The sequence below is a fragment of the Nanorana parkeri genome, unplaced genomic scaffold, assembly GCF_000935625.1.
Source record: "Nanorana parkeri isolate BGI_ZX_2015 unplaced genomic scaffold, ASM93562v1 scaffold1787, whole genome shotgun sequence".
Taxonomy (NCBI): domain Eukaryota; kingdom Metazoa; phylum Chordata; class Amphibia; order Anura; family Dicroglossidae; genus Nanorana; species Nanorana parkeri.
In genome coordinates this window covers 99,208-122,973 of record NW_017308055.1, presented here as the reverse complement: position 1 = coordinate 122,973, position 23,766 = coordinate 99,208, and the positions used below count along the sequence as shown (strand labels likewise).

The window sequence follows — 23,766 nt, the reverse complement described above, 5'->3', positions numbered from 1 at the left end:
GGGGTCCTGCTTGGCATCATTAAAAATGTATTTCCTCAGGGGTTATTTCGGCCAAGAAGCATCTGATAGAAGGTACGTTTAAAGTTAATTTGGCGCAACCTTGCCACATTTATCAAACACTCACTTGCATTTACGGTCATTTTCACGTAAACGCATTGGGCATTCGCATGTTTGGTTCAGGCCGCTGGACTTCTGGTACATGCATTCCAATTTCCCATGTACAGGCACTACGCAGTATCATCTAAGTTTGGTTCAGGTTGCTGGACTTCTGGCACACGCATTCGTAATTGCCATGCATAGGCACCACGCATTATTTTGCAAAGTTTGGTTCAGGCCGCTGGACTTCGGGTACACTCATTCACGATACCACTTATAGGAACCTCGCATCGCTGCCAAGTTTGGTTCAGGCCGCTGGACCTTGGTTCTAGAGTCATTCCACGGGTCGTCCACCCGAGCATCACACGTGTTACGGTACAACCGGTTCGAGCACGGGACTTCTAGCGTCCATATAAATTGGTTCCGTAGCCCAACGCACGTGCATCAAGTTTGGTTCAGGCCGCTGGACCATAGGGAGTTAGGGGCATTCGTTTGGAAGCACCAGCACGCAGTATCAATTCGTCACACTATTGGACAGTGGGGGGCCGGGTGATTTCAGGCGCATACACGGGGGGTTATCACGGACGCAAACCACTGGAGTTGAGTCCACCAACACACTGAGGATGCACTCTCGCGCCTGAGGCTTGGCTTGAGTTGATGCGGGCACTTAGGAGTGGGTTGTTTTTGTCTTTCATTCTAGGTTCACGACCAGGGGATTGGTCAGACCGCATGCAGGGGGCTTTGAACTCTGGGGCACGATAGGTTGACAGGTGCACACTCCACTCACAGGTTCCTCATGCAGCGAATGGACTGCTGGGTGCATTGTGGGGCGTTAACCGACAAATTAATAAAAAATTTAACTCAGGGCATACGAACAGCCCAAATCATTTACGCAGCACATTGCACATGGATCAGGCTATTTAATCGTGGCACGGAGTTCCGGGGATTGGTGGCTGCATGGTTACAAATCCTCGGGCTCAAACCACCTGCGTCATACACTTCAGTTCATTATAAAAAAAAAAATTAAAAAAATTATATAGCTGGAAGTTAGGCCGAACTGTTCAGATTATTATTTCCGCCGGCAGCGGCCAGCACTAGCGGGAATCAAGTGTCGTTACAGACACTTGCGACATCTCAGATACATGCTTCCCTTAATACTATTTCTACATCGCTTCTCGACCTGCAGAATAGGACGGAGGCTTTGGAGAAGCAGGCAACTCTGGCTTCCGCTGCTGATGGCCAAACCAGGGTTACCATTCCTCTGGTCCTCCCAGGGGCAACCAGAGCCCTCGTGCCTCTTGACCTAGGTACGGTCAACTCTCCCCCCATTTTGTCCCAGCTAATCTGCGGAAAGACATTTTGGAGGGTAAGGATGTGAACTTAGCTTCGTTACTTATAGCAGCCCATGACGTAGCTGAGACCCCAAGAGCCCAAATATGCAATAATTTCAATTATAAGGCATGCAATTACCCGCATTGCAGATTATTGCACGTATGCTCCATCTGCTATAGGGCGCGCCCCAAAATTAGCTGTTCCATAAGACCGTCGCATCCCTTGTGACTAGGACGGGTAGAGGTTGACCTTTTAGCCACTTACCTGCGTGAACATCCCGATCCTAAGTTAGCGAAATTCTTAGCGGAAGGATTTACTGCTGGGTTCCATATCGAGTTCATCACGTTGCCGCAGTTGACGTACGAATGCAGCAACTTAAGATCAGCTCTGGCCGAACCTGAAATAATGGAAGGGCTGCTCAATGTCGAATTAGAAAAAGGTTTTTTGATTGGGCTATTTAGCACGTCTCCTTTTGTTTTGTGGAGAGTGAGCACTATTGGGCTGGTTTATGGCAAGTTCAACAATAAATACAGATTGATTTATGATTTGTCTGCCCCTTATTCCACGCACATTCCCAGTTTGAACGCGCTAATCCCATCGCAGGAGTTTTCGCTGAAATACGCTTCGGTGGATCAAGCTGTGCAACTTATTTTACAGGCGGGTAGGTACGCTTGGTTGTCCAAAGCGGACATTTCGGACGCGTTCAAACTTTTACCGATTAGGCAATCATTGTGGCAGTGGCATGGCATCAAGTGGAAAGGTTTGTATTACTTTGCCACGAAATTAACATTCGGTTCCAAAAGCAGTCCGTGGTTGTTTGATACATTCGAGCAAGCGTTACATTGGATCCTGGAGCATCAGGCCCAGTGTCATAGGGTTTTGCATTATTTAGATGACTTTCTGTTGATCGAATCCCCCTCCGAAGTCCCTCGGGACCTGGAGCGCTTACTGCTTACCTTCAGGGCGTTGAATGTCCCGGTGGCTCCGCAAAAAGTCGAGGGTCCGGTCAACGTCATTACCTTTTTAGGTATCACTCTGGACACAGTAACCATGCAGGCCAGCTTACCATAGGATAAGCTTAGCAGGATCAGGAACTCTTTACACGCTCTGGTCGTATCCGCCAGGTGTACCAGAAGGGAATTGCAGTTTGTGTTAGGCATGTTGAATTTCGCAACGAGCGTCATTGCGCAGGGTAGGTGTTTTATCTCCAGGTTGTTGGCTTTGCTACCTACAGCGCATAATGAGGACGCTCAGATTCATATTGACGCCGCGGGTCGTGCCGACTTGGTGATGTGGGACGAGTTCCTACGGCATTGTAATGGCATTTCGATGTTCATTCCGCTACCATCAGCATAATTTCCTCAGGTAATATCTGACGCTGCAGCATCTACCGGTTTTGAGGCTATACGTGGCACACACTGGTTTGCCAGCACCTGGCCGATGGAGGTAAGGGCCATTCCTGCGTTCTTCGAAACCTCTGCTTTATTCGAAATGTATCTGATTGTGGCAGCAGCGGTAAATTGGGGCCCGTCATGGACTGGGCACACCGTGACTTTCTTCACTGATAATCAGGCCACTGCTGATATCATCAATAAGGGGAGGTCCAAGTCCTTGTTAATAATGTCGTTTCTGCAGCGGTTAACGTGGGTGTCCTTACAGTATAAATTTAATATCACGTGTTCTTTCACTACCGGTGCACGCTGGCACTTTATCTCGTTTAAATATTCAACTTTTCTTCCAACAGATGCCAGACGCGGACGTCAATGCCACAACAGTACTGCACTTTCACCAACTTCGCTTGTACTGAGTAGACACCAGCGCAACGCGGCTGGCCTCATCAATCATTCACTCTCACATAATACGCGTAACGCTTATACTGTAGCTTGGCAGCTTTTCTGAAAATTTCAAGGTTCACACTTTACCCCAGATCCCGGTAGTATTTTATTCATTTTGGATTATCTCTTATTGAAACTCGCTTACACGACCATTAGATTGTACTTGGCGGGGATTCAACATTTTTTAGCCTTAGAATTTCCAGACAGACCCTCATTGTTTTCCGCTCACCCAGTTAGAGCCATATTAAGGGGCATCCAAAAGTGCCACATCACGGCCGTGCCGGCCAGAGTACCGCTTTCAGGCGACATGTTTCGCGCTCTGTCGGTCACACTGGATAGGGAATGCCAATGCCAAGCATTGTTTTAAAAGCGGCCATTTATCTGGCATTTTACGGGTTTCTGAGGCCAGGAGAGTTTACTCAGGTCGATATCCAGTCACAGGTTCTGTTAAAAAAGCATCTAGTTAGACACCCATGTCATTACATCTTGTCGCTGCCTCGCTGCAAAACTAAGCAAACCCGTATTCCTACGGAGGTAAAGTATTTCCCTTCCAGCAATCCCTGGTGCCCGATAAAGGTTTTGGATCAATTGATGTGTAAACTGTCCCAGCTTCCGGAAGATAGCCCCTTATTGCCTTTCCCGCATAACCCCTTATCACAAATTCACGGGCCACGTCCGGGCTCTCTTCTCACAATTAGGGTTTAACCCCAAAACATTTTCAGGGCACTCGTTTAGGATGGGGGCGGTGCCGGCCGCATCAAGGCAGCAGGTACCGGCCCACGTGATCAAACATCTGGGGAGATGGAAGTCATCCTGCTTTAATACGTACATCCCCAACCCGAACATGGAAATGGCACTAGCGTTTTCAAAACTAGCTAATTAGTCAGGTTAAGATAAATAAACCAATATTCTACATGTTTGTTTTTGCCCCCTTATTTGGCATACTGACCTAAAAAATCATGACACACCTCAGGTTGTATTGGGTTGATGAAGTGGGTATCATTCGGGTTCATAGTGGGCATATCGAGGTTGCGGGTCGGTATACACGGAACTCCGAACACAAGTTGGAGGCTAATGACATTTGCCGAATTTGTGGGAGGAGTCAGAGTGGCTCGAGGCTATTTCAGGGCGGAGGGGAGGACGCACCGCAGCAAGCTTCCGGCATACCCTCCCTCCCTTCCCCTTTCTTCTAACAATCATTGCATTAATATGCCCCCTTATTTGGCATACTGACCTAAAGAAATCAGGTTGTATTGGGTTGATGAAGTGGGTGTCATTCGGGTTCATAGCGGGCGTATTGAGGTCGCGGGTCGGTATGCACGGGACTCCGAACACAAATATATATTATCTTGTACCATCTGTTACAAACAGTATATAGGTAAGACCACAAGACGACCATCATAATAGTAATATTACAATTATGAATGTACAGATTATAGAAAGAGTTGATGCACCTTTAAGAGGAGGGGATCGAGCTTCCCTTTCGTCAAAAAGGGTAGTTTTTTGGATTTTCAAGCTAGACACTCGCATCCCTAAAGGTTTAAACTTTGAGTGATAGTATTATTATGAGTGATCTGAACAGTTATGACTTTTGATGGATTTTGGTCTTTATTTATTACTTGATGTGTGCTTTTGGCATTCTCTGAAATATTGAGAAGAATGTTCTGGGCAATCGCCTGGGACACCTGTGATAAAAGATCTTTTTCTCGATGGTTCTTAGAGTAATATAGTATTTTAAAAAAACCTAGGACCATTCAGCTACTTTTTGAAGGTTTCTCTGTTCGCCTAACTAGCCTTAGTAGTGTAGTTTCCAGATAATATCTATTCTTAGAACATATATTATATGATATTTATTATTTACGTTTTTTCTATTTCTAAGATATTTATGATGATAAGAAAGATTTTTAGTAATCATCGGTTACTTAATGGATGGATAATATTTCTAGGAGACTATGCTAATGATCAATACTTTATTTAGAATATTTCATGTAGGATATTTATTGTCTTTTATTTGACATTGTAGCTTGAGAATGCTCTTTACTTTGGATATTTCATGTATGGGTGAGAACTATGGGAAAAAGCCTTAACCCCATAGTTCTCCTTTAACGTCCACTTACACTTTTTTATAACTGTGGATGCAGTTTTTTTTCATACATGAATTAATTAATTTTTACATACATTAATTTACATGTGTTATAATGTTAATTTTAGTTTTACCTTTAACTAATGAGGCATCCTTCTCCTGTTTGACACATCGGGCTGTAGATATGGTTGTAAAATATGTATATATACCGTATATGTTCATGGCGACTAAGCTACAGTATGTGTTCTATAGTACTGATATTTTGGTCTATTCAGATGAGAGGAGCCACTCATTTGTTATAGTTTATTTAATTATGTATTTATTTATTTGTTCATAAACGTGTACATTTATATGTATTCTCAAGAGAGTTTGACATTTTATTTGATATATTTCTCTTTTGTGCACTGTTTCACACCCTGAACAGTTGACAGGGAGATTGTGGTTTGGTGAGATTGTTAAAACATCTGACTTTATTTGGTATTGTTGATATGGAGATTATAATATGTATGGTAGGATTGGTAGTTTCTTTGTGCTCTACTGACCCTTATACACCAGCCAGTTTAGAGGTAACCTATCCATCAGTGAGCATTGCTTCCTGCATCTGTGTAGGCTGGATATTTTTGAACACATTTAAGTGAGATACTGGTCTGTATTTGTTATTTCTATGAATAAGCCTACGAGTGAAACATGTGAGAGGTTGTAGCTGGTTGGGGGTGTGAGGTGCTGGTAATTTGCTGCTTTATACACTTTTATTCACTGTTATACTGGATTTGCTGTGAATTTCAATAAAGTCTAAAGTATTGGAATTCTCTGCGTAGTGCGGTCTGTTCGTATACTACTACATTCCAAGGTGGAGCTGCACTTATTAGTCCAGCACCTGAGGAGTCCTGATGGCAGCTAAAGAATCGGAGCAGTGAGATTTCCTTTGGCTCTACATTCTACACAAGATGTCTGTGAAGGCTTTCATGTCTCCAGTTCATAGTATAACTTGTAGTAATAGTCTAATTCAGTTGGACTTGTTCTATAATGTTGAAGCAGTTTCAAAACTCATCCAAGTGGATTCTTCGTCTAAAAAGGAAATGTAATTTGCAAGCTATTCCAAAAAGACAGGCATAGGGCAAAGGACAAGTCACCAGAATTTCCTGTGGCATCCTTGCGGCTAATATTTACCCCATTACTGACTCACCATGCCTTGTTCTGCACTGTGAAGGCGGCCATCATGGTGGATGCAGGACTTTGCTTTCTAAGATGTAAGAGCCTCTTTGATTTCTTTGCTGTTAGAGCTCCAGCAAGGAGAACAGCAAGCAGTGAGTGACTTTACCAAATCTCACTCCAAATTTTGTGAGACTAGAAGTGAGAGGCAGCAGAGGCTGAGCTTTCACACAGCAAATATACAAATATGAAGATGTAGGCACAAGAATGCCTAAGCACACTCACATAGCAGGAAGTGCACTGCTATTTTCAGCAGGGATTCAAGACTGTATTCAAGATAGTTTTCTATAACATAGCAATTCTTCACTTTCAGGCCCACTTTAAAATGAGTGCCCCGGCATTTGTAGCCACAAATGTTACTAATCCAATCACAATGGTGTCATAAGATTTGTCAAAGCAGATGTTGATTGTCCAAGAACATGAACTTTGGGACAGGTGACAATGGTTTGCGTAATATAGTTGATGGTATGAAATGTTGAATTCTTTCAAGGACATTGAGGAGCACATTTTAGACAGAGAGGACAACTGGTTTTATAAGAAGTATGAAAGGGGCCATTGACCTCAGACTTGGACAACTATCCCTAAACAGGGGGTCTCCAACTTCATATGTCATCCACAATTTTAACATCTTTACCCCAGTTCACTCCTTCCATCGTGTTCTTGGACACATTTCATGACATCATGGTGAATGGATTAAGGTTATTTACCCATGTGGCTATAAATGCTGGAGAATGTTCCCAATACTCATTTGGACTGAAAAAGCCACCTGGATGAGTGGTGAACCATGTTTAAGATTTCAGAACAAGTCTTGTTAAATGTGCCTAACTACTTCTACAGTAGCTGTTCTGATCAAGATCCCTTCTTATGATACACTTACGTGCTTTGCTGGAAGTGACATTAGTGCTTGGGCTAGGTGGTCCAGTGCCAGCTCTGTTGTAAGCACGAATAGTAACATGATACATAGTGTTTGGCTTTAGTCCACTAATTTTTGCAGAAGTATCCAGACTGGGTGATCTCACCCTATCAGCAGCTGCCTCTTTATCTCCAGCCTTCCAGTAACGAATCTGTGGGAATAAATGTTCATAATATATAGGATGTACAAACAGCATAACTTTTTACAGTTAACTTATGCAAGTTATGAGACAACAGATGAATGGATTATTTTGGTAACTTGGTAATGTTAAAATAAAAGGTAAAAGGTAACATCAATACAGGTGAAGTCCAAAGAGGATATAAATTCCCAATGGTAGGGACAGCAACCTGTAAATACGGACTTCAAGACAGGGTCATCAAGGAGTAGCTACCTGGTTCCAAGGGAGGGGTATCCCAAAAAAGAAGAGGGGGGGAGGGAAGGAATCACTGGGGGGAAGGGGAGGTTGGGGAAGGTAGGCAAGAGGGAAAGAGGTAAGGTATATGGGTGGAGGAGTAGAGATAGCCGGCCACCCACTCCAGCTCTAGATTTTCATATAGACAAGGAGTCCGCCCCAAAGGAGGGAGGGAGGTATGACTCAATCCATGGTTCCCACAATTTCCTAAATGGCTCCATGGTATCCTTTTGGATACACATGATACTCTACGCTTGACTTCAGCAAAAGGTAGGTCAGGAGATTTCCAAGCTTTCGCAATGACCCGTTTTGCCTCAGTGAGAATGAATGTGATCAACCGGTGTTGACGCATCGTACACACCATCAGTTTGTTATGCAAAAGAGCTTCCAATGGGTCCTTACGAAACGTCTTGCCAGTCACTGTACATAACAACTGATAGACTCTATGCCAGAATCTCCTTACCTTAGGGCAGGACCACCAAATGTGGAGGACCGAACCCTCCACCCGGCAACCCCGGAAACAGTTCGGTGAGTAAAAAGAGCAATTTATAGTTGGCTTCAATCGCTTGGACATTCATTGAACTCTTGGAGGTTGTCCTCCATATCTGGGCCCAAGTGTCAGGGGAGATGGAGCATCCCAGATCCTGCTCCCATTTGGAGGTATAGGGGGGTGGGGAGGCATGTATTTTATTCAGTAAAAGAGTGTATGGAGTCGATATAATCCCCGACCCTTGGGTACCATAGTGTAGGAGTCTCTCAAATGGGGTGAGGGGGGGGAGAAGATTTTGTAGGGGGCCTAGGTGGGTCTGCAAAAAGCGTTTGATTTGTAGGAATTGGAAGACATGTCTAGGGGTTAGGTGGTGTTTAGCTTGTAGCGTCACAAATGGCAAAATACCCTTTTCAGAACAGAAATCTTTAATGAGACTCATGGATCCAGAGAGCCACGATTTGAAAGATACTGGGTTGGAAAATCCCGGCTGGAACAATGGATTGCCATGGATAGACATTAGGGGAGTATGTGGGGACATCCAACCCATGGGGCGGCGTAAGCCATCCCAGACTTTCAAAGTATGTTTGATAACAGGGTTAGAAGCACTCCCCCGCATTTTGGTCGGTAGCCAAGGGAGGTTAAGGAGGGAAACTGGGGAACATTATTATTATTATTATTACATAGTATTTATATAGCGCCAACAGTTTGTGCAGCGCTTTACAATGTAAGGAAGACATTACAATTACAATACAATTCAAGACAGGATGGTAAGGAGGGCCCTGCCCCTGAGGGCTTACAATCTGAAAGAGGAGGGGGAAATGATACATGAGGAGGTAGCTGTGTGGGGATGAATTGTTTGAGAATGTGATGGTTCAGTGGTTAGGTTGAGGTGGGATAGGCTTCCCTGAAGAGAAGAGTCTTCAGGGAACGCCTAAAGACAGTCAGGGTGGCAGATAGACGGACAGGTTGGGGTAAAGAGTTCCAGAGGCTGGGAGAGACCCTAGAGAAGTCCTGGAGGCAAGTATGGGAGGAGTTGACTAGGGAGCATGTATAGGCTTCCAGCGAGGCTTCCAACCCAGGAGGGGCATTTCCGTCTTCACAAAACATTACACCAGTGGGGCCAACTGAGCCGCCTGGTAATATTTTTGGATAAATGGGAGCCCCAGTCCCCCCTCTAGTTTGCTGCGGTAAAGAACCTGATGAGATACTCTCGGGAAGGATCCCTTCCAAATAAAGCGGGGTATACGCCTTTGAAATAGCCTAAGTCTGAAAGTGGGGATAGGGACTGGGAGAACACTAGCATGGTAGAGGAATTTGGGGAGCAGTGTCATCTGGATCACCGTAACTCTGCCAATCCACGATAGATGATGTTTCTCCCAAGAGGACAACAGGGATTCCAGGTGGGAAAATAATCTGGGGTAGTTAGCTTGATACAAACTATCATATGAAGGGGTGAGACGGATCCCCAGATGGGGTAATGATGTGTCTACCCACAGGTAGGGAAAAGATTCTTTTAGGGAGGAACATAGGGATGGGGATAAGGAAATGTTCAACGCTTTAGACTTATTCATATTCACAAAGAGCCCCGAGAGAGTACCGAATCGATGTAGTAGGGGTTGTAGATTTGGGAGGGAAATCAACGGGTCAGTGATGATCAGAAGTGCGTCATCTGCAAACAAGCTAAGTTTGTGGTGGTAGCCAGCCACCTCTATCCCTTTAATGTCCATATGTTGTCGTATTGCTTGTGAAAATGGCTAGCACGAACAAAAGGGGGGAGAGTGGACAGCCCTGCCTAGTTCCTCTAGTGATGTCAAAGACCCGGGAGTGAAAGCCCTGGTATTGCACATAAGCAGAGGGCTGAGAATACAATCAGTCTATCCAGCGCATAAAAGAGGGCCCAAACCCCCATCTAGTGAGGGTATAGCGCAAGTAGTCCCACCCAACTGAGTCAAAAGCCTTACCAATATCTAGGGCCAGTAACATAGTCTGGAGTTTCCGCTGGTGAGATATATGAAGTAGATGGGCTATCCTCCGCACGCTATCTCCTGCCTGGCGTCCCAGCATTAACCCCACTTGATCTTTGGAGATCAGGTCCAAGAGAGGGGATTAGAGTCTCAGGGTCAGTATTTTAGTGAGGAGTTTTAGGTCAACATTAATTAGGGAAATTAGGCGGTAGTTGTTCCAGGAGGTGTGATCAGTTTCAGGTTTAGGGATCATACAGATGGAGGACATCAACGACTCTTGTCTCAGACAACCTCCATCACGGAGGGCATTGAAGTAGGTAAGCAAGTGTGGGGCGAGAGTGGTAGCAAATTTCTTATAATAAATGGCACCAAGGCCATCAGGACCCGGACATTTCCCGACATGAAGTAGTTTAATAGCATTCAGCACTTCCTCCAAAGCTATGGGAGCGTCAATAATTTGTCTCTGATCATCTGATAAGGAGGGAAGGGTAAGGGTGGAGAAGAAGGCTCCTACATGGGCCTCATCCAATGGGCCTGTGGTGCGGTATAACTTGCTCAAGCGGGACTGAAAAGCATTCAGTATTTTTTCCGGATGGGCAGACATCTGACCCTCACTAAGACAAAGCCTAATAGGATCCCGTCTGGAGTTAGCATCTCTAAGTCTGTGAGCTAACATAATGTCTGGTTTATCCCCCTTAAGGTAGTAGTTATGTTTGGTCCAGGCCATTCGGTCGTTCGTCAAATGTGTGAGGTATAGATTCAGTTCAGTCCGAATAGTAAACAGTCGTGTTCTATGAACGGGAGTTGGGTTCTGTTGGAAGTCTTGGGAAGCCAGTAGAAGATCAGATTCAAGTTGGTCAATACGGGCTGTCCTTTTTTTCTTCGCCTGAGAGGCTAGTTGAATCAATCTCCCTCTAATGGTGGGTTTGTGGGCCTCTCAGACTGTTATTGGAGAAAATACAGAAGCTACATTCAGTTCAAAGTAGTCAGTTAGGGAGGTTTGGGTGGAGGCCAGTACATTGGGGATGGTGAGCAAGGAGTCCCATAGTGACCAAGAGAATACTTTCTTATGTGGGATAGCTAGGTCGACATTAATGAGAACCAGATCATGGTCAGACCAAGGGATAGGACAGATAGCGGCAGAGGAGACCTGTGGGAGTGTCGTGCTATGCAAGAAAATATGATCGATACGAGAGAAAACATTGTGAGGGTGGGAATAAAATGTAAATTGCTCTGTAAGTGGATGGAGCTCCCTCCAGGAGTCTGCCAAATGATATTGGGTCAGCAGGGATCAGAATCCCCTAGCCATAGTTATATCTGAGGGTAGGGCCACCGGGTGGGTGGGGTCATGCCGATCCACACGAGGATGTATTGAGAGATTGGAGTCTCCACACAATACCAGTGACCCCCTAGCATGAAAATCAATAGTTTGGAGCATATGTGAGAAGAAACCCAGCTGGCCCGTATTGGGGGCATAGTACGATACCACAGTAACCGGGGAGTCATGGATTGAGCCAACCAAAAGTAGGTACCTGCCCTCCGGATCCTTGATCACCTTCTGAGCGACAAAGGGAGTGGAACGACCAAATGCAATCAAGACTCATCTATGTTTCGTAGGTGCAGAGGCTAAAAAAAAAAGTGTATAGTTAGCATGTATGAATGCTGGGGTAAATGATTGCGGAAAATGTGTCTCCTGAAGACAAACAATATCTGCTCTAATTTGTTGAAAATGTCTAAAGGCTTTTGACTGCTTGATAGGTTGGTTTAATCCCTTGACATTGAGGGATATCACTTTTAGGACCATTAGAAGGGCGACACCAGAAAAGGGTCAGATAGAGGGGAGGAAGGCAGGGACGGGAAGAAGGATAGGAAATATGCAAAGGAAGGGGGAGGAAAGGTAGGGAGGGATCAGAGGAACCAGTCAGCGGGGACACAAGGAATACAATGCCTATCCTCTGAACCAGTTAGGATAGGTGTCGTTCACTCATCAGGGACCTGAATAAATATCAAGTCCAAGATAGTGAAAGGTGGGGTACATGGGGGGTACAAGAACGGGAGATTAACCTAATAACCGTTACAAACAAAAATTTACACATTCTACTAACACCTGTATCACTACAGGGGCGCTGCGGTTGGACATGAAGGTACACCTATAGGTAACTAGAGGGAACTAGAACGATATATTTAAAACTGAAACAGCAAAAACCAGCCTCCCGGATGGACACCAGGGAAGATCTTATTATGGCCACAGATAGTGGGGGTGAATCCTGTGCCAAGGGAGCCCAAAACAGTCAAACCATATAATAGCAATGTATACCACTCGGCATGTAGGAAAGACGATGGAAGGAATTGCACGAGGCACAGCCTTCCATGTGGTGGTGTACTGGACTGGAGAACGACCAGTCAAACCTGGAAACTAGGGATGCACAGATACTTTTCGAGTACCAGTGCAGATACTTGGCATTTTCATCTGAACTACCAGGGTTGCAGCGGTTGCAGCTGGGACCTGGCTCTGGCACTCCACCAATGTCCTGAAATCATTAGTCTGTATTGTTTTAGAAAAACTGTCACATGACGATAAACATAAATGTATCAGTACTCGTACTTGTAAGTACTCGGCGAGTACCAGTACTCGTACTCGCAAAACTGGTATCTGTGCATCCCTTTATTTATATTTATTAAAAAAAAATCGTACATTAAAACAGAGATGTACAAATCCCAGGAGCTCCGTGTGCTCCTTACAAATGGCATGTAGGAAAGACGATGGAAGGAATTGCACGAGGCACAGCCTTCCATGTGGTGGTGTACTGGACTGGAGAACGACCAGTCAAACCTGGAAACTAGGGATGCACAGATACTTTTCGAGTACCAGTGCAGATACTTGGCATTTTCATCTGAACTACCAGGGTTGCAGCGGTTGCAGCTGGGACCTGGCTCTGGCACTCCACCAATGTCCTGAAATCATTAGTCTGTATTGTTTTAGAAAAACTGTCACATGACGATAAACATAAATGTATCAGTACTCGTACTTGTAAGTACTCGGCGAGTACCAGTACTCGTACTCGCAAAACTGGTATCTGTGCATCCCTTTATTTATATTTATTAAAAAAAAATCGTACATTAAAACAGAGATGTACAAATCCCAGGAGCTCCGTGTGCTCCTTACAAATGACAGCTGCCTCCTAATTTTTTAATTTTTCTGTAGTGTAGTCTTGGAGCTCACAAGTATCGGTACATGTACTCGTACTTGTACCGAGTACTGTACTTGATATCTGTGCAACCCTACTTGAAACCACCACCACAGTGTGGTATGTCGCCATGCGTGCCAGAGTCCGAAATCAAGGGAAGTCAACCCACATCGATTAAGTAGAGGGGCAGTCCAGTAGGAAAGATCATCCGAAAGTCCCAGGGGACGACGGAGAATGAGGTGCCTTCCGAGGAGTTGCAGATGGTGGGGGTAGGTTGGTCAACGGGTGGATGGGTCGTTCTCTCCCGGCAGGTGTTGGGGACGAGGAAGGACTAACATCCACCATCACATCGGTGCGGCCCAATAGGTGTAGGGAATCCAGGCATCCTCGCATTTCATCCACATTGATGAAGGTGTAGGTTTTCCCGTCATAGAAAAACTGTAGCTTAAAGGGGAAGCCCCATGGGTATCTCATCTTCTTGGCCTGGAGCACTTGGAGTAGGGGGCGCAATTCCCTCCTGCGAGCGATGGTTGCCGGGTAGAGATCAGAGAATATCTGGTAGGCAAAGCCCTGGAATAGCAACGTCCCAGCATCTCTCGCTGCTTGAAGGAGTCTTTCTTTAGAGCGATAATAATGGAGGCGCACAATAATATCGCGCAGAGGGCCCTCCGGCCTGCGTCTTGAGAGTGCCCTGTGAAATCTATCAAACTCCAGTCTTTCAATGGGGATATCCGATGTAAGCTCCTGGAATAGTGCGGTCATCGTGGATTGCAGATCCAGAACCGTTTCAGGGACCCCACAAATGCGCAGGTTAGACCTGCGGTCCCGATTCGAGTGTGGAAATGCGTTTGCCCACATCTCTGATCTCTTTTATAAGCTGTGATGTGATATGTTTGGAAACTTTGTCCAGTGCTTTATGAAGGGTCGTTTCAAATTGGGCGAGCAGTGAATGGGTGACCTCCGGGTCAGCCTGGGATGTTTGTGAGTTACCCTCTAGAGGATCTAAGGGATCGACCGAAGATCGGGAATCCTCGTTCAGGTGTAGTGGTGCTGGTATCAACTTGGTTGCCGCGCGGCCCAAGGCCTCGTGTAGCGTAGGTTGATTTAGCTTACCACCCCGACTTCTGGTACAGGACATGGTGGTATCGATCGATCGACAAGGTGATCCCGGACCCGAGGGCACATGCAGCGTCCGAAATTTAGGGCAGTGATAGCCTAGGTAGGTCCTATTTACTCCCGTTCTGGCGCGGAGCTGATCAGTGAGCGTCCATCTTGGTCAGCCGCGCGCATGCGCCCCCAAAGGAGCACTGATTTTAACATTGCTTAAACAATAAAAATTAAAAATTCCTTTAAATATTGTGCCTGGGGGGGTCCCCTTAAACTGCCTGTAAAGTGGCGCATCTGTACGATGTATAAAACCTGCTGCAGCAAAGCTGACATTTATAAAGAAAAAAAAAAAAAGTGTGCGGTTCCCCCTCCCTTTAGGTCTGGTTGGAATTTTAGGAGGGACCCCATTTAAAAAAACCAAGAAAAAGTGAGTGGGGGTTCCCCCTCAAAGTCATACCAGGCCCTTAAGGTCTGGTAGGAATTTTGAGGAACCCACCCTCAAAAATGGGGGTAAAAAAGCATGGGGTCCCCCCTAATATTCCTAACCAGACAATTGATCCGAGTACAGGCCTGGCAAGGCAGAAAAAGGGGGGGATGAGCAAGCGACCCCTCCCCCTTCCCTGCCAAACAAGGCAAAATGCCCGCAGAACTGTGAGGGTGCTTTTCCAGGGTCGCCCCTGGAAAAGCACCTTGTCCCTGTGCCGATGGGGACAAGGGCCTCTTCCCCACAAGCCTTGGGGCGTTGGCTATGGGGATGTGGGCAGGGAGCTTATTCACATCAGGGTACCCCTTTAAAAAAGAGGCACCCATTCACTAAAGAGTTCAAATAAATTTTAAAAAATGGATCCACCAACGAAAAAGTTCAATGAAGACGTCCAGCATTGTCCACGACATCGACGTCTCGACTAAATAGAATAAATAAATGAATAGAAATAATAAATTTAAAAAACTTGACGCCCACCAACCCGCTGCAGAATGGCAATGGACGATCTCCCGCCGCAGAATGGCATTCTGACAGATGCCGGCAAAATATGAGCAATTGGGCGGAGCTAGCGTGATATCACCGCTAGCTCCGCCCAACTGTTTACATTTGTCCGACACCTGACAGTGTACTGTACCATGATTGGGCAATGTCTTGCACCTGACCTGTGGTCATGTGCATTGCTTTACCCAATCAGGGCTCTCTCAAGGCACTGTGCGGTGCAGAGTACCTTGTGGGGCGCTCGGTGGGAGCTCGGTCGCCGAACGCATGAACTACTGATGTTCGAGTCGAACTGTTGTTCGACTCGAACATCGAGACCATCCCTAGTGGTTAAATAAATTACCTCTAACGCTGTCAGGTAAAGGACATGCTTGCAAGGCTGTCTTGACCTTTAACTCATCCATATCCTAGTTTCAAAAGAACACAATCTCCTGTGCTTTTTATGTAGTATTCTAACCATTTACAGCTACCTAATACTGTTGTGCTGTTTTAAGCAGTGGCTATCAAGAGCCGGACCTAGTACTTTCAAAGTGCGTATTTATTACCTACAGCAATGTCACTGAAAATTAGAGATCAGCTGACATGCTGGGTAAGTTTTGGGGCTAAAGTGCCAAGCTGCAGTTTAGACTACCCTTGTAGGGAGCTGGCATAGTTGGACATTGTCCATAACTCAACCTACATGAGTTAGGTATCTGTCACAAACTTTGGCAATTCAAATTATATTATGATAAAATGCCAAGTAAATATGCCTTCAGCAAAGGCTTCATTTCCACAGCATCAATCATTCCAGAGATATAGGCAGCTATAACAATCTTGACTTATCCTATAAAAGTCCAGTAAAGTCCAGCTATTCTACATCAAAACCTAACTATAGCCCATCACATTTAAGGCTATATAGGCAATATGTGAAGTGCTGCTTTCTGTGTAGCAGTCTTTCTTGAGATGCAATCTGGCTGCTTCATTAAAATGGAGAAAAGAAAATGAAAACAACAGAAGAATTGTGAGAATTTAGGCTTGTGAGGCTGGATGGGGTGGAAATAAACTCTGGCAATAACTTTACCTGCCTAAATCTATGGATCATTTTAATTAATGATAAACTTTCTTTATGCATTGTTTTCATGCTATCCTTAGTTTGAATAGCCCTGGTTTGTCACAGTTTGTGACATTTGCTAAACTGTCAGAGATTAATTGCACTGTGTCTCAGGAATGAATGCAAGCTAGGAAGCTAAAAAGGTTAAAAAGGTGTTACTGGGGGAGGGAGCTTGCTCATGGCGGCGATCGGCAGCACATTTTATTAGCTCCTGCTTCTCGGGCCAAGCATCTACTTTAATTACCCTTCTCTATTTTTTCCAGGAGTCTCAGGACTCGAATGGCCGGCTAGCCGTTTTAAAAAACATGGCGTCTACACGTGCTACCCCTGCATCCCCGACTCTATCGGCACTGCACCCAGATGACTCCCCTGCCTCCTCACATCAGGTCACAGCTTCCTCGGACGAGGAACAGGAGGAGGGAGAGTTTAGAAGGGCTCTCACGCACTTACCCATGAAAAGGGATATGGAGTCACTCTTCTCCAGGTTTGAGGCCCTCCACAAACGGGACATGGTGGACCTCCGTGAGGCAATACACAGCTTCCATCGCTCCGTACAGGTCATAGACGGCACACTAACCTCCCACCGTACTGCCGTGGAGGACCTCCGATCCATTGCATCGCAACAACACCAGCTCCACAACATCAGCTCCAAACGATATGGCTCCATATGGATGATATGGAGGACAGGGGCAGGCGAAACGATGTACGGATCCGAGGCATCCCTGAGGCCACAGTTAATGCCGAGCTGGAGCACACAGTACGCAGCATACTTAATCTGCTGTTAGACCGCCCAGCAACAGAGGCCCTGGAACTAGACAGAGTACACCGGGTACCTGGTTATCTTAATCCTGCTATGACCCAACCACGTGATGTCCTATGCAGGATTCACTTCTACAAGCAAAAAAAATACATCATGGCCAAGGTCAGGGAAAAAGGCATAATGGATTTTGATGGGGCGGTAATCTCTATCTTCCCTGATCTTTCCCAGCGTACGCTTGCCAGACGGAGGGCCCTTCGTCCCCTAACCCCCTTACTACGGGACTGTAATGTTTCCTACTGCTGGGGCTTTCCCTTCCAACTGATTGCCAGAAAGAACGGCAAATCGATCATTCTGCGCTCCCCTGATGACCTGGATGGCTTTCGTAAGGCTCTCGGGCTTGCCCCGGTGGAGCTGGAGCAATGGCCGGACCCTCCTGCTCCCATTTTTTCCTCTCTACCTGCTCAAGATCAGTGGCAAGACGCTCTCCCACAAAGAAAGCGGCGTAAGGATCCCACCACATCTCCACAACCACACTGATGGAAGTTACAACTGCCACGGTCCACTTGATTCCTACACAGTTACCCACAGGCTCACCTCAAGATCGGCATGCCTACTCCACGGGACAAAGTACATCCCCTGATGACTCGCTTTATCATCTTATGAAGAGTACTGGAACATCGCCCCACTTGGATCATCCTAAAGACTGATCATATCTGAATTGTAACGTATTACATCTCCCTCAAATCTTCTCTCCCTCAGCCTTCTCTTTTCCCACTGTCTTATGTCTTATCCCCATACCCACGTCTCACTTTCCATACTACTTTACCTTACCCTTCTCGATTGCACTCTCTATGTATAATGAATGTGTACAGTTAAGAGATATATGTATTATATATACTTCACATCTGCCTTTATCATCAGCGGCCTGCCTAATCATACACCCCCAATACTTTTATAGCAGTATAACGCTCATTGGCCCCTTTGATGCTATCACCATTACGTCCCCTAACCACTACTGGGAAAATATCTCCACGCTGTGCCACATGATATGCCGTATAATATATACTAGGCGGTATGCGTCTCGTCTCCCTCCCCTCTCTGTCTACATACCACACGGTGTGATCCACAGGGATCCCAGGTTATCAAGCGCTCATGTAAGGTCTGACTTCTTATTAGACCTATAGGATATATTATTTTCTGCCTTACAATAGTGACTCGTGACACCTGCTACGCGCATTGAAATTTGACTCAATGAGTACACTAGTTGATAGGGGACTTATTATGGCCTAGCTGGATACCAAGATATCACGATGAGAGTATACTACTCCTCTCCAACACCCACTCTGCGTATGCCAAACACTCTCTCTCACTTCACGCAGCTTGGTGCTCAGCAGGCCATCACCGATATGATATCTACCTTATGATATTGTGCCACTGATCCCCCCTCCCCAACTAGAGGGTCTATGTCCCCTGTGAACTCGATTTGTGTCTTAATCATACTAACCGAACTAACCGACTAACCGAACACATGATATGACCCGCTAAAATCATAACGAGCTATGGTTATTGGTATATCACCCCTATCATATAGCCCCATAACACTGTATTGTTCACGAGGTACGTGATGCACTGAGCAAGTCCACCTCCTACTCTTTGTATATATTCCATAATCTCTACCTCAGGAACCCTTTGTGCATTTGCTCTTATACCTGGACTACCTTTCACCTATACCTACGAGACGTGATATGCTCTGCTTTAAAATAGCTCACCCGTGACTATCAAGTCAACCGTGATGTCTAGTATGCCGTTCGGATACAATCATACTGAATCTGTTATATGAACAGGGAGACATAGTGGTACTGCTGGATAGTGAGAAGGGGCGGCAGTAGACTGCCATGAGCTGATCTCAATCTTTTCCTCTTAGCCTGGCGCTCCCTCCCACCTTTTCTCTCTCATTACCTTACATACCGACACTGATATACTATTTGATGACTGTTGTCCAGTTCAGACTTTATTGTTTTGCTGTATCTTGTGTTGTGTTTAAGGACTGAATATAATTAGAAGGGTATAACTGCATATACAATTACCTATACCCACCAGATGCCTGGCCCGGCTGCAGATACTGCTACCCCTGAGCCACTCCTACCCCACATAGGCCTCACGCCTAAGGATGAAGGTTACGTGTTTTGTTTTTGTTTTCGTCCTTTAGTGCGTGTACTTGAGGACTCGTACCCCGTTTAGTGACCGGATTGTAATCCGATACCTATTCCCTGATCCCCTTCCCTAACTCCACGTCCTCTCCCCTCCCCCTCCCCTTTTTTTTCCCCTCTCCTCTTCCCTCCTTCTCCATTACCATCTAAACCTTCCATTCCTTTCTCTTTTCTATTCCCATCTTCCCTTCTTTCACTAGCCTTACTATATTTCTCCTTTCAGTTCCTCATCATCGTTTGGAGAGAATGAGCTTGTTGAACTTTACCTCTCTCAATGTACAGGGGCTGAATGAGCCACGGAAGCGGTCCCAACTCCTTTATCACATGCACAAAAGCAGGGCCCATATTCTTTTTTTACAAGAAACGCACTTCAAAGGGCCCCAGGCTCCTTCTCTATCTTCCCATTACTATCAAGAAGTATACTTAAGCAATAACCAGACCAGCAAGTCTAAGGGTGTTGCCATCTGCATTCACAACTCTGTTCCTTTTTCTGCCTCGGAGGTAGAGAATGATGAGGAGGGCAGATATGTGTTCATTAAGGGCACTCTGTCTGCCAAAAAGGTGACGTTTGCCAACATCTATTTGCCCAATCAGTCTCCAATACTGACCTTACTATCCATCTTAGACAAATTGGAGGATTTCTCAGACGGCCTCCTCATACTAGGGGGTGACTTCAATTTCACCATGGACCCATCCTTAGATTCCTCGACCGGGAAGTCCCATATCCCACTATCCCATCTGAATAGACTTTAAAAAGAATTGCACAACCTACAGCTAATTGACATCTGGCGTACTCTGAATCCCTCATCTGGATGAGGGATTCAGAGTACGCCAGATGTCAATTAGCTGTAGGTTGTGCTATTCTCATCTGCATCGCACCTACACCAGGATTGATTTCTATCTCATCACCTACTCACCTGGGACCCCAAGGCCACTATCAACTCCCAACTATGGTCCGATCATTATTCCATCTCCCTTTCACTTGTCCCCCCGAACACTCCTAACCAAACCCCGACTTGGCGACTTAATGAGAACTTGCTTCAAGACCCTACCACGGTGACAGCGGTGCACCGCACTATCTCTGACTTCCTTCTTATCCATGCACAGGACACCACCTCCTTCCCGATACGATGGGAGACCCTTAAATGTCTCATTAGAGGTACACTTACATCCCATGGCTCTCGCCTGAAGGAGAGGACAGCAGTCATTTCCTCTTTACTCCAAGAGATACACACTCTAGAGGTTCGCCATAAATCCACTAACGACCCCACTCTTTTTCAAAACCTAACACAAAAACGTACACAACTACGTCTGCTCCTCGACCAAGCCTCATTGAAACACAGAGATTACCTTAAAAGGGCATTTTACGAACATGGAGATAAATGTGGACGCATGCTAGCCCGCTCCGTTAGAGCTAAACGCTCTCAAACATATGTTCCTAAAATCAGATCCTCACCCTCCTGTATGGCCCATGATCCAGAGCTTATAACCAAAACCTTCCATACCTACTATTCCGACCTCTACAACCTCAACCGAAAAAAATCAACGTCTTCCCCAAAATGTCCAGACATTCTCCAATACATTCAATCCACTCCCCTTCACACTTTATCAGATGCTGCGAAAAACAATCTTGACCGCCCCTTCACTTAAGAAGAAGAAATATTTAAAACAATTCAGTCTCTACCCCCCGGTAAGAGTCCCGGACCTGACGGGTACACAGGTACTTTCTATAAACATTTCCGAGATGCACTGACGCCCATCCTAGAACAAACCTTCAACTCTATTTCCCATACCTGCCAGTTTACACCCCAAACACAGGAAGCACACATCACTATTCTATTGAAAGATGGTAAAGATCCAACCTCATGCTCAAGCTACAGGCCAATCTCTCTCATTAACATCGACCTGAAACTCTTCGCCAAATTTATTGCTACCAGATTAGGTCAATATATCCCATCTCTTGTCCATCGCGAACAAGTGGGATTCATCCCTTTCCGGGAAGCAAGGGATAACACCCTGAAAACCCTTACTACATTATGCCAAATCACATAAGATACCCTTATGCCTTCTCTCAATTGATGCCGAGAAGGCATTCGATCGCCTCAACTGGGATTTTCTATTGACCACCCTCGAGTAGATTGGCCTCCCTTTTACCCTCTTCTCGCACATTAAAGCTCTCTACCATTACCCCACTGCCAGGATTCGTGTCAATGGCCTTCTTTCAGAACCCATATCCATCCGTAATGGCACCCGTCAGGGCTCTCCATATTTATACGTTCTTGCCATGGAGCACCTGGCAGAGGCCATCAGATCAAATCCATCGATCCAGGGTATCCCTGTAGCCGGTGTTGAACATAAAATGAGCTTATATGCCGATGACCTGCTTCTTTACGTCCAGAATCCTAGAATTGGCTTTCCCTCCCTATTGGAAGAAATCCGCAAATTTGGCAGAGTCAGTAACTTTAAAGTCAATTTGCATAAGACAGAAGCCCTAGACATATCCCTCCCTCCCTTGGAAGCTTCGCAACTTCAATCTCAATTTCCATTTCCATGGCAACAGCGTCACATTAAATACCTAGGGATCCTTATCCCTCCCAATCTAGAAGATCTCTATAGACTCAATTACCTGCCCCTGCTACAAAAAACCATCACCAGGCTTCGTTACTGGAGCTCCCTCAAACACACTTGGCTAGGTCGCATGTCCCTATTCAAAAATGGACATTCTCCCCCGCTTCCTCTACTTATTTCAAACGGTACCCATCTCTCTCCCTGCCACCTTTTTAAACAACTAAAATCTTCCCTCCTTAAGTATATATGGGCCTATAAACCCGCGAGACTAAGCTACTCTATTCTAACCAGACGAAAGGAGGAGGGAGGTATGGGATTACCAGACTTGAAAACATACTATAAAGTCACTCTCTCCATTTCGTTAAATGCGATTATTACTGTAAAAATGCTCCTCAATAAAAACGTATTATGTAAAAAAAAAAAAAAGGTGTTACTGTGTACATTCCCTTTGTAATTTGTGTTTCCTGTCAGCTCCATGGCAGCACATTAATGAGTTAATCCCCTCTCTCCTCCCACTTAACAGGATCGTAACTATGTCCCAGCCCACTGTTCCTTTTTTCCAATCCTGCTTCAGGATCGTCAGTAGTGTCATATCTTCAGGGCTTGAAAAATCCACTCGTCCTGGCTGTGTCCTCTAGTCTTTGTTACGGAATTAATCTCAAAGAGTTTGTTGCTAATGTTGCTATGACTATGGAACATTTTGTACATGAAAATCATGTCCCCCCTTAATCTCCTTACTTCCAACGTAAACATGTTTACATTTAGTAGACGTGTCTCATAGCTCTGGTCCTCCATCCCCTTTATGAGTTTGGTCGCCCTGCGCTGGACTTTCTCCAGTTCAAGGACATCCTTTCTCCTCTCCCTTTGATCTCCTCTCAGTACCAAATAGCAGACGAAGATCCTCTTCTAAGGAAAGGAGCTATTCGCGCCATCGTATTGGAAGGGTGAGGGATGGCTCTCCATCTGTAAATCAGAGGAGTACTGCTCGCCACCCTGAATCTCATCACCATCCCCAACCCCTACCGGGTGGATGTTTGCCACTAAGTTCCGATACTGGCACTTTAAATTTCTTGACAGATGCGGCGGCCTGAGGTCCCCAGCAAGTGTGGGACCTCAGGCAGCTGCATCTGCCTGAATCGTCATCTTGTGAGCCGGGCGCCTGTAAACAGGTACCAACCGGCCCGCACATCTTCTCATCCTTCTTCCTGACAGCATGCTGACTGCCTCCAGACCCCAGGTGAGACCCCCACACTTCCCACACAGCCACCTGAGAGCCAGCATAGCCCACCTGAGAGCCCGCATAAATCACCTGAGAGTCCGCACAGCCACCTGAGAGCCCATGGAATCTACCTGAGAGCCCTCACAGGCCACCTGAAACCCTGGTGACATCTGGACACCACCCCAGAACACAGAGTATGTAGCTTCATATTATTTTGTATTGCTGTATAATGTGTTAATGTGTTGCTGGGATTTGTAGTCCTCTATAAATTGTCTCCTTACTCCCTCTCCTGGCAGGCTCTTCTT

General features: G+C 45.7%; 1 protein-coding gene across 1 annotated transcript in view; it reads right to left on the bottom strand.

The window, feature by feature from the left end:
* Window positions 1-23,766, bottom strand: part of LOC108799685 (contactin-2-like) — a 135,626-nt gene that overhangs the window by 16,168 nt on the left and 95,692 nt on the right. Inside the window, exon 12 of the mRNA XM_018571585.1 lies at window positions 7,436-7,622. Coding sequence (XP_018427087.1) covers window positions 7,436-7,622 — 187 coding nt within the window. The remainder of the gene's footprint in view (window positions 1-7,435; window positions 7,623-23,766) is intronic.